The sequence below is a fragment of the Oryzias latipes genome, chromosome 4, assembly GCF_002234675.1.
Source record: "Oryzias latipes chromosome 4, ASM223467v1".
NCBI lineage: Eukaryota > Metazoa > Chordata > Actinopteri > Beloniformes > Adrianichthyidae > Oryzias > Oryzias latipes.
Window position 1 is genome coordinate 27,488,345 of NC_019862.2, and position 10,501 is coordinate 27,498,845.

A 10,501-nucleotide genomic window follows, 5' to 3' on the forward strand; every position below is an offset into this window, starting at 1 on the left:
CTTGGTGTTCCACTTCCGCATTTCTCTTGTTTATTTTACTCGGTACTTTATCCCCTTTGTTTGTTAACTTAATTTTTAACTTATTCTTAATTGCACTATACACCAAGTCAAATTCCTCGTTTTGTAAAGTGCGCTCTACTGAACCTGGCAATAAAACTTTTTCTGATTTCTGATTCTGATTCTGATTCTATTAATCATTGTTTTTTATTCATTCAAAATGCAATTAAATCAATATTTTATATTTTTTCTTTTCCTTTTTCTTTTTTTTTTTATCTCTTATATCCTTTTTTATAATCAATGTTTGAACTTCTTTTCCTTTCTATTGTCATGGTTTCAGTTTGTTGTCTTGTTTTTCGCTTTAGTTCTTGTTCTGTCTTGTTTGGTTCTGTTTCCTGTTTTATTTTGAAAGGTTTCCTGTCTTGTCATGTTTCTTGAGTTTTACTTCCTTTGGTCCCCATCTGCCCTAATCGTGTTCACCTGTGTCTTGTCTGCCCTGTCTGTATATAAGTCTTGTCTCTGCCTTCCTCCTGTGCTGGTCCATTAACTTCTGCTCATGTTGATCACGTCTTCTTGTCTGGCGTCCATGTCCCTTGCCATGCCACAGTAAGTTTTTGTTTTTAGTTTTGTCATCCTGCTCTGCAGCGCTTTTTGTTAGTTAAATAAACCCACTTGCCCTGAACCCGTTTGCCTCCCGTCTCTGCGCCTGGGTCCTACCTGCTCTCGAGCCTCCCCCCCACACGACATCTATACATCCAATGAAATTAAACTACAAATCAACAAACACAACTGATAACAAATGTCTCTAAAAAATGATGTGTATATTTGCAGAACCTTAAAAACACCAAACAAATAACAAATGCTTCCCAAATAAAGCACAAAAAATGGAACACAAAATGTAAAACCCAAGTTAGAAATTGCAATTTGAAAAAGATACTTTTTCAGCAGCTTTTCAAAATCAATCACCAATTCTACTCTTCTGTGGATGAAACAAAGAACTCCAGAACAATGAAGCCATTTCTCTAAGTCTCTCTCACCTTCAGTTTTAAACAAGGTCTGTGAAAATCCACCATACATTGGTCACATGAACTCAGAGACCTGCTAAAAGTGCACAATTGTAAAAGCTCTTTTATATAGACAACTGTTTGTTTGCTTAGAGCTCTAAATATAAAAAAAAATGCTTTTCTATCACCTAGACACAGATGGAGAACCATATCAACTGGATTAATAACAGGGTGGCATGTTTAGGTTTAAACTTACATCAATAGACAACATAAAGATGTCCATCACATTTTTGACCTAAACATGTAAACACATCCTTGGCTCTGCGGTTAGGAAATGGTATTTGGGAATCTCTTTATACCAGGAGCCAGCCTGGCCATTGGAACATCGCCACAGTGCCCATCCAGACTGGGACAGCAACGGGGTCCACTTCAGAGCCGTGAGCTGCTGTGTTTAACTCCAGCTGTCCCAGCAAGGGAGACAACTGCAGCAACATCCACTGACCAAGCTGACAAGCCCTGGCAGAAAAGATCCCCACAAGAAAAACACTGGCTCAGGCAGGCTGGTCAAAAAAAAATAGTTTTGCCATTGTCTTGCAGCTCGCAGATCAAGTGGTTTAGTTTTCCAGTAATGTCAGTCAAGAATGCAAGTTCAGATTCACAATGTTCATATTCACCATATTCAACAGACATCTCCTCCAATAGCACCTTAAAAATCCTGTGCTGTTTTGCTTTGCAGCTGAGGTTGTTTACGATTTTCAGAATAAGAGTCATTATATGTCCAGAGCCAATCACTTCTGCACATAAGGCCTGCTGGTGAATGACGCAGCAGTAATGCAGACATTTTGGAAAGTCTGGGTCAGCTTTACAGTGAGTGATGAAACCTGTTTGTCTATTGATCATAGCAGGAGTCCCATCTGCAGTCACTGCTACCAGCTTTTCTAATTGTACCTTTTTCTGCACAAAAACTCCTTCACCGTGTTATACATTTCAACTCCTCTTGTAGTTGTCTGTTAGGGCAGATGTGTCAGGAGTTCTTCTCTTGTGGAAACCAAAAGCTATGCTGTACTGTTGCCGTCCACAGACTCATCACACTGGACGTTAACCACCTGCACTTTGCAAGATCCCGGTCCAGCTAATTGGCCAAGTTATCAGACATAGCTGACACTCATCTAGACATTGTAGTGGAAATTGAATGAGTTCTATTGTTCTCATCCTTAGGGACAGTGATAGCAATTATCATCATTGCTTGAATTTTTTTCATGCTATATGCAAAAGTCTTTGTCCCTTAAGGCAACAGATTACAGCCCCCCCCCCCCCCCCCCCCCCAGGCTGCTGTCGTATTAACATTAGCTTGGAGCTCCAGAATGGACAAGAAAAAACGACGAGAATGGCTCGAGCAGGGCGTTGCTCACGGGGGGGTCGCTCGTGCCATGCGGTCGCACGTGCTCGGGCCCGCTAAATGCTACTTGTAGCTTTAATTAGTTTTATTTTTCAAAAAGAAATAGAAACAAGATTTAAAGTCATTGGCCTGATTGTGAGCCAGGTCTTACTGCCAAAAATGAATTGGAAGTAATTTGATACACAAGTTTACCAGTCCATTTGTTTTTTACAGTTCCATTGTTTATTTATTTTCTTTCAAATATTTCCCTTTTTGGGGGGGTTATATTGTTTTTCTCTCTGGTGCTTTAACCCTTGTGCTATCTTAGATGACCCCACCCTTACATTGACGTGTTCTCCCTACCATGACAAAGGTGGATAAAGGTGGAAAGATTTCATGTAATCCATGGACACCAGTGAAGATCACAAGTCATTGAAGAAAAAAGGTTCAGTGCACTGTCTAGTGGGTCTAGATGACCCAACTCCCAATGTTAAAGTGCCTAGGATAGCACAAGGGCTAGTGGGTCTAGATGACCCAACTCCCAACGTTACAGTGCCTAGGATAGCACAAGGGTTAATAGATTAGATACGTTGATTTTGTGTTGCACATAAAAATTTATTTAACTGTATTTCTTTTTTTTATCCCAATCTTAGTAAGATATTGAATATTTTTTGGTTCTTATATTGAAGCTGATATAATGACATACAGACAGTAATGCCCTAATTCAACACTGAACACAGTGTGTCCTACAACCTGAGTTTATGAAAACACCACAAGTTCAAATCCTTAAAGCTTCTTAACTTCAGTTTGTTTAGTTAAGACATCAAAGTCCATAAAAAAATGTGTTTTTGGTGTTTTTAACATGTTATTGTGGCTTTTTCTCATGATACAGGAAAATTAAGCTTGAAATTGCATTTCTGAGTATTTCTTCATTGAAATTATTGCGAATCAGGAGCAGAGGAAAAAATGCTGTTGGAAAAAGAAATGTATTTGTAACGTAGAAAACACGCTCCAAACTCTTCTGTTGAAATTATGTCCTAGAAAATAATACATGTTTTTTTTTTAATATTGGCTATAAATGGCATTATCACAACTAAAAAACAACTGGAAACACTTTTTCAATAGATCAAGAGATGATTGGAGTGGAACTTTAACTTCGTTTCTCCAATAATATTTTGAGAGAAACATTAAAGCTCTTCAATTTTGCATTCATACAACACATACTGCCGTGCCGTCTCTTTATAAAGTATAAAAACTAAGCACAAAACATAATGCATTGAGTTTTTATTCACCTTTTCACACGGTTATGTAAGCTTTTGCGTAAATTACATAACTGTTAAAGTGTTATTTTAATAAAACAGAGATGAATTGCCATCAATTGAAAACAAGTGGGAAAGAGTTTATTGTTTGTGGAGCTCATGCTGCTAGAGACTCAATACCCCCAACTATTTTTCTAAGCAGAATCACCATGAGAATATTCCAGTGCTGTTATGAGTCCGGATGTCACACGACTTCATCTGGGATCAGAGGCATCTACAAATTTTTTGGAGGAGAGCCCAAATCCTGGTGTTTTCCACCGCCGTGAGCACAGTATCAAATAATTGCTTTTGCAATGCTAAGCACTCTGACTTCAGGCCAAAGCCTACCAGCTGCACACACATCTGAAGAAAGGCTCTCCAAAGTGAAGTCCAAATCTCCTGCACACCTGCAGCTCATTTTTTCCAGTTATCTCTTCACAATAGGAACCTTCAGTCATGCTAAGCTAAAAAAAAAGTGTGTTTATAGGCACATTCCTGAAAACAAAGGTTAGATGAAGATAAACATAAAACGTCTAAAGCTATATTCACACCAGGCATGTGACGTTTTTGAATGTGTTTTTAGTCCAAGGTGTTCACACTGTACAAGCAGGGAGGGGCTTCCTCTTTTTTTTTTTTTGCTATAATTTACTAGCACATATCCGCCACCTATAGTAGGTAGAAGCTTGGTACGAAATGTCAAAGTGGTGCAAATCTCGTGAATCTTACTCCAGACTTTTTCTTTCACAGCTCTATTCCATTATATCAAAGACTCGGTGTCATAGAATTCCAGTCAGACACTTATTAATGTCTCCCTCATGATCAATTTTCAAATAGTTGGCACTGCCATTACTTAAATGGGATGTCATCCATTCGTCACTACCAAATCCGAGTCTATGATTGGTAAAAGTTCAACCAGGTTTAACTTGCGAAGCAGGATCAATGTATGTATGTGTAGCTCGAAAACGGTCGTAATGCCATGCATATCTACGTGTAAACGCAAGAATTTTGAATGCAGAAGCCCGAAATCCCCTTATACGTGTATTTACATCACCTTTCCATTGGAAGTGGTCACTTGAACACGCGTTGCCGAGGTTGATGTGAACGTAGCTTTAGTCTCATTTGGTGTTTAAACAAAGATGCAAAAAGACTGTTTAGCGGTTTATAAATTCTCAAATTCACAATCAAAGTCTGTCATTCTGCAAAGGATGTACTTCCACTGCCGATCTCTGAAACAAAAGAAAAAAAACTGATTATTTTATCTAACAGTCAATCAAAGGAATTTGTTCTTGTCATAACACAGGAGGAAGTGAAAGACCTCAGGACTCCGCTGAAGGTGGTCTGAGCTCCTCGGATGAAGTATCCATACGTCGGGACAACCAGCTCTGCTTCTTCTTTGTAGTATAATGGAATGTCATTGGTTTTCCTGTTAAAAATAGCAAAATGATTTGTCATGCTTGGGAGTCACATGATCATGGATAAACTGCAATAAGGCTAAAATGATAAGAATCACTTTATGCACTTTAACAGTGTATTGATGACAAGATTCCCTTAATTGTGAGCCCATGAAGACAAACATTCAACCTAATATTATTTAAGAAAATTCTCTTTCGTTATTGTCTCTTCAAGTTTACTTTGTAAACTTTTTTAGGATATTACTTGACTTACAAGCTCTTAACTTTAGAAAAATTGTGTTTTTATTTTGCAATAGGCTTTTTTCCTAATAAAAATACACAATACGTATGTCATTAAGGTTGCTTTCACTTCAAGATGTGGAGAAGGTTAAAACCGATAATCATCTCAACGTGTTTGCTTTCCCAATTGGGAATTTCATTAGCAAACCAAAGACTGAAACGCAACAAACTGCTTGGAAAAATCCCACAGTTCCAAACATTTCTCACTTGGTTTTACCTCACAAAGACAAGGAAAAAAAGGACATAGAAGAAAATCAACCTGTCCTGCTAGTCCTTTGGAGCTTCTTTATCTCCTCACTGCAACACTTTTACCCTTTGAGAGATTCAACATCTTTTACATAATTCTTGCTCCTTTATTTTGAGCCGTCTGGCTGTCCTGCAGCTGAGAAAACAGATGAAAACCGAAAGCCTCTTTTATGGGCAAACCAGATGTATATTTGTAAAAAAACCTTTTTGTATTTAACCTCTTGATTTATCCAAATATAAACCACTTCTGCTCCAAACTTACCTTAATTTAGCATCTACTTTAAAGCAAAAACAGAGGTGATTTTTTTTCATAGCTGAAAATAAATTCAGCCGTCTAAAACTAAGCACATTAATTGAAAGTATTTCATTATTAGTGTTTTTTCTTAATATGATTATTATATGCTTAGCAGAAAGGAGAGAGTAAAGTAGAAAATATGAGTTGAAATCTTTGCCTCACCCTGGGATGCTCACAGATCCTCACTCTCAAGTGGACCAATGTTAGTCTGTCTAATCTGCACCAGAGTTCAGGTGAGTTTTTACACCTGCCGTATGGAGAGGGCTATGCAAGGAAATGAACCCTGACACACCTGCCAGTGCAGTCACTCTCTTTGGTCACCAAACATAAACAACACAAGTGTTCATTTTCACAAGAGCTCAGTGGGACCCTTGTTGTCACTCAAACCATTATTCACCTGTTTGGTTAAGAAAAAAGTTAGGAGGCTAAATGGATACAACAAGTTTTGACCAAACATCACAGAGAAAAATGTGTCTTCTACAATTCAGACAAAAATCTGCATCAGTGAATTCTTTATCTAATTGACTCAGAAAGACCTTCACAAGTTTGTAATTGTGATGATTTTGTGCATACTGGCTGCATACTGAGTCTAATGCTACGTTCACACCGGGCATTTGCCAACGCGCGTTCAGCCCATGGCGATCACAAGCGTATTCAAGCGGTCGTTTGAATGCACAGGTTTAGGTTTGGATGATCATTTTCAAAGCACAGACCGTTCTTTTAATAATCTCGTAGGAGCATGACAACATACATGCAGGAGTAAGGGCAGCGGAGTTTGTAGTAGCAGCAGTAGAACTGCCATTCCCGGTCCAGAACGGATTCAAAGTACATGCTTTGAACGCCAGCCACCAGGCCATTCCGGGTGCATGTGGAGGTCCTGGAAACAAGACATGAGACAAAGGTGATGTGGGCTTAGTTAAACTGCAACAAGTTCTTCCTTTCTAAACACAGAAATCCTTGTTAGAAAACCCTTTAAAACAAGTGAAATAAGTCTGTGAGGGTTTGTTGCTGGTCAAAGGGGCAGTTTATGTTCAGTCCATACTGACTGGCCAATCCAAGCAGCTGGAAAATATTTATGTGTAAATGATTGTCATGATAACACAAATCATGTCTTAGGGCAGAATCCCTGCAGGAAACCCTTCAAATTCAAACAAAAACTTGCATGGGGGGCAGGTACCACAGTATGGAGAGAGGTCATGATGTTCCTGTCTCCCAAGTGGCCTGAATCCAGATAAATCTGAACAACAAAACAACTCAGCTGTCCTTTTCTCCAGAATTATCTAGATGATTAATAATCTGTGTGATAATTAGATTAAGTAAGTAAATCTTCACAGTTTAAAATTGATAATGGCTCCAAGAAACAAGTAAAGAGTTCCAGAAAAGGCACAAAAATGTGTCTTTTAACGGCAGTGAGATGTCTGAAGGATCTCTGAGAGGAGCTGGAGTGGGACAAAGCTGGGTTCGACTGAGGTCTTGGCGTTCCTGGGAGCTGAGCCACACATGGCTTTTGTGGACTGGGATGGTGATTTATAACATGGAACTGATTGTGTTCATCTGAATGTAAAAACATTCAGGAAAAAAAGAAAAGAAAGGAATAAAACAAAAACACCTGCAGATGTGGAAGATTCAAAGACTTGCAGGCAAATTCACAGCTGCTGCACTGTCGGTACCTTCTTTTAGTCTGACACTTTCCTTTAGAAGTCATTTATCTGTGAAACGTGGCTACTGACATTCAAGACAAGCATCAGATTATCATAATAGTTTGTTCTTTGTTGGATATCTCTGTTACATTTAGTTAACAGTTTATGTCTACTCAATTCCAGCTCTGCTCTGCTCAGAATGCTTTTAAATGTCCCACTTTTCTACTGACTGAAGCTGTGCATCAGCAAACAAAAGAATGTAGAAGGATGGAGTTTATGAAAGTCACCAATTAAGCATGTACAGTTTAATAGTTCAGGTTCCTTCCTTTAACCCTTGTGCTATCTTAGATGACCCCACCCTTACATTGACGCGTTCTCCCTACCATGACAAAGGTGGATAAAGGTGGAAAGATTTCATGTAATCCATGGACACCAGTGAAGATCACAAATCATTGAAGAAAAAAGGTTCAGAGCACTGTCTAGTGGGTCTAGATGATCCAACTCCCAACTTTAAAGTGCCAAGGATAGCACAAGGGTTGCGTATGCAGGCATTAAGAGTATGAACCTCCATTGATAAATTTGGTGCTTTTTGTATTTTTCTGTTGTTAGAAACTGAGGATCGAGTTTCATTCAGGCTTCACTTTTGGCAAACTGCATCCTTTGTTGTTAAAGTTTGCCCAACACAGGGAGGACACGAGAAAATGTGCTATTAAAACACCCACTCCAATGAAAATTGGGTTTTTGGTGTTTTTGATATGTTCTTGAGGTATTTTTTTCAAGTTTAAATTGTGTCTCTGAGGGTTTCTTTATTCAAACTGTTGTGAATCAGGAGCTGTCCCGCCCACAGCTCAGAGGCAAATTTCTGATGAACTCCTGCTCCTCTGCAGAAACTATGTCCCAGAAAATAAGACAGGTTTATTGATTTTACCTTAAAACAGCATATTCATAAATAAAAGACCACTGGGAAGGCTTTGAAAATGGATAAAAAGATGATCAGAGTGGGACTCGAAGGGGCATCCAAACAAGGCCAGTATTCACAATATTTGAGCTTTATCAGTTTTCTGACTGAGCTGTTGTTTCATGTGCTTTTAAAGTATACTGTGAAGCACCTGCATGTTTAACTGAACAGATTCAAACAATGCATGCAGCTTCACCCGCTTTGACCTGGTTAGATGGTTTGCTGGATTCTTTACCAGCTGTCTGGGAAATAAACACAGACAAATAAGCACAATTTCCAAAGGGGAAGAAAGTAGAAACTCCAATTAACCAATCAAACATTTAGGACAGTGGGAGGAAGCTGGGAAGAAAAGATAACGTGTAAACTCCACACAGAAAACCTCCAGTCCCAAAAATATAAACCAGGATCTTCGAGCTGCATCACCACCACATAACTCAAAATTCAGCTGTCAAAATTTGTCATTTTCCTCTGTGCAGGGTGGAAGAAAAAGATTGCTTCAGAATTTAAAAGTACTAAGTCTACTGTTTCAATTTGTCCCCGAAGTGAACTGCAGTGTTTGGAGGAAATGAGGCTTTAGATGATTCGATTTGTTTCTTTATGGTGCAGACTAACACTGAATGACACATCAGCAGGGACATGATGATGAGTCTGTAGCACAAGGAAACAAGGCAGCAGATAGAATTACAATGTTTAACTAAAAAAGGACTTTTATCTTACGACCCAGACAATCAACATGGTAGAGGTTTCAGATGCTCGAAATATGCACACTCTGAGAATGTTGCAACCACAGCTAAATAAAAAAAATAAGAAATTCACCCATTTCTTTCCAAACACATGCTGACCAGTACTTTTCTTTTTTGGCTACATCTGTTGTCTGCCGTCTTGTCCCAGCTCACAGGTGAGGAAGTAAAAAAGGAAAAGCATATAAAACTGAAGACCCACCACTCCAGCCCAGCACGATTGATGTCGTCCCACCAGCAGTCACTGGGCTCGCCCAGTCCCTCAGGTGTGGGCTGGCATTCGAAGGACCACAAACGGTCGGAGCCTTCTGCCTCACTGAAGTAGCTCCTGATGGCGACTAGAGCTTCTCCGTGTGGACACTGGAAGTTGAAGCCCTGTCGGTAGGCGTTCACCCAGTCCATGTCATGATGGTCCTGAGACTGAGATGCCACTGTGGCCAGCAAAGAAAGCACCAATGCCAACAGAGCAGGATTCATGGTGAAGAGTTGGGACTGTCTGCTGCTCTTCCTCCCAGCTGCCTCAGCCTCAACTCCTCTGAGCTTTTGTTTTCCAGATGTTTGGTATCTAGCAGTGATGTGTAATTTTCTGGATGCAACACAAATCCAAAAGTGGTTCTGTCGTCACAATTTAAGGTGGACTCTGAGACAGGGAGCTAACAGAGACATTATGGTGTTAAGGGTTGTACCTTAAAAGAAACCACGTTAAGGAGAAATTGGGCTTTTGATATTTATGTGATGCACTCACGTTAACCATCTTAACGTTCATCTAAGTTACTGTTTTTAGGGGAATCTAAAATTTACAAGGGGCTCTGGCTTTTTTTAATACCAGATTTTCTTTATAAAGCTTTGATTCTTCTGAACAAATCATTATTCAGACTTTGTAAAGGAAATACAATCTAATTTTTATGTAATAAATTGCCATTAAAAAAGACCAAAATCCAAATGCAGTCACTGTACTTTATGCTCATATTTATCTTCTGATTCACAGCCTGTCAAACAGGAAACAATGAGCTTCAGTTATAAGGCATGGCAGGGGGGGAATCATGGTTTGTTCTTACTTTAGGCTTAATTAACCGTTTCTTTCATTTACATCCGTCTATAGGTGTCAATTCAGCATCTAATGAGAAAATATCAGAGTAGAAAAGGCTCTTCATTCATATTTGAAAGTAAAACTTTTGTTCAGCGCCTTGAAAAAATGTATGAATTGGTCCTTTTTAAATAATCTGTATTGGATAAACTGAAATGAAACAAACA

The 10,501-nt window shown here is 39.1% G+C and overlaps 1 protein-coding gene across 1 annotated transcript; it reads right to left on the minus strand.

Annotated features, from left to right (window-relative positions):
- Window positions 1-3,648: 3,648 nt before the first annotated feature.
- On the minus strand, window positions 3,649-9,998 carry dpt (dermatopontin). Its single transcript, XM_004068302.4, has 4 exons — window positions 9,450-9,998; window positions 6,661-6,786; window positions 4,993-5,100; window positions 3,649-4,903 (listed from the first exon to the last, which is right to left on the minus strand). The coding sequence occupies exons 1-4, from the start codon at window positions 9,722-9,724 to the stop codon at window positions 4,837-4,839; spliced, it is 576 nt and encodes a 191-aa protein (XP_004068350.1). The 5' UTR covers window positions 9,725-9,998; the 3' UTR covers window positions 3,649-4,836.
- Window positions 9,999-10,501: the final 503 nt, after the last annotated feature.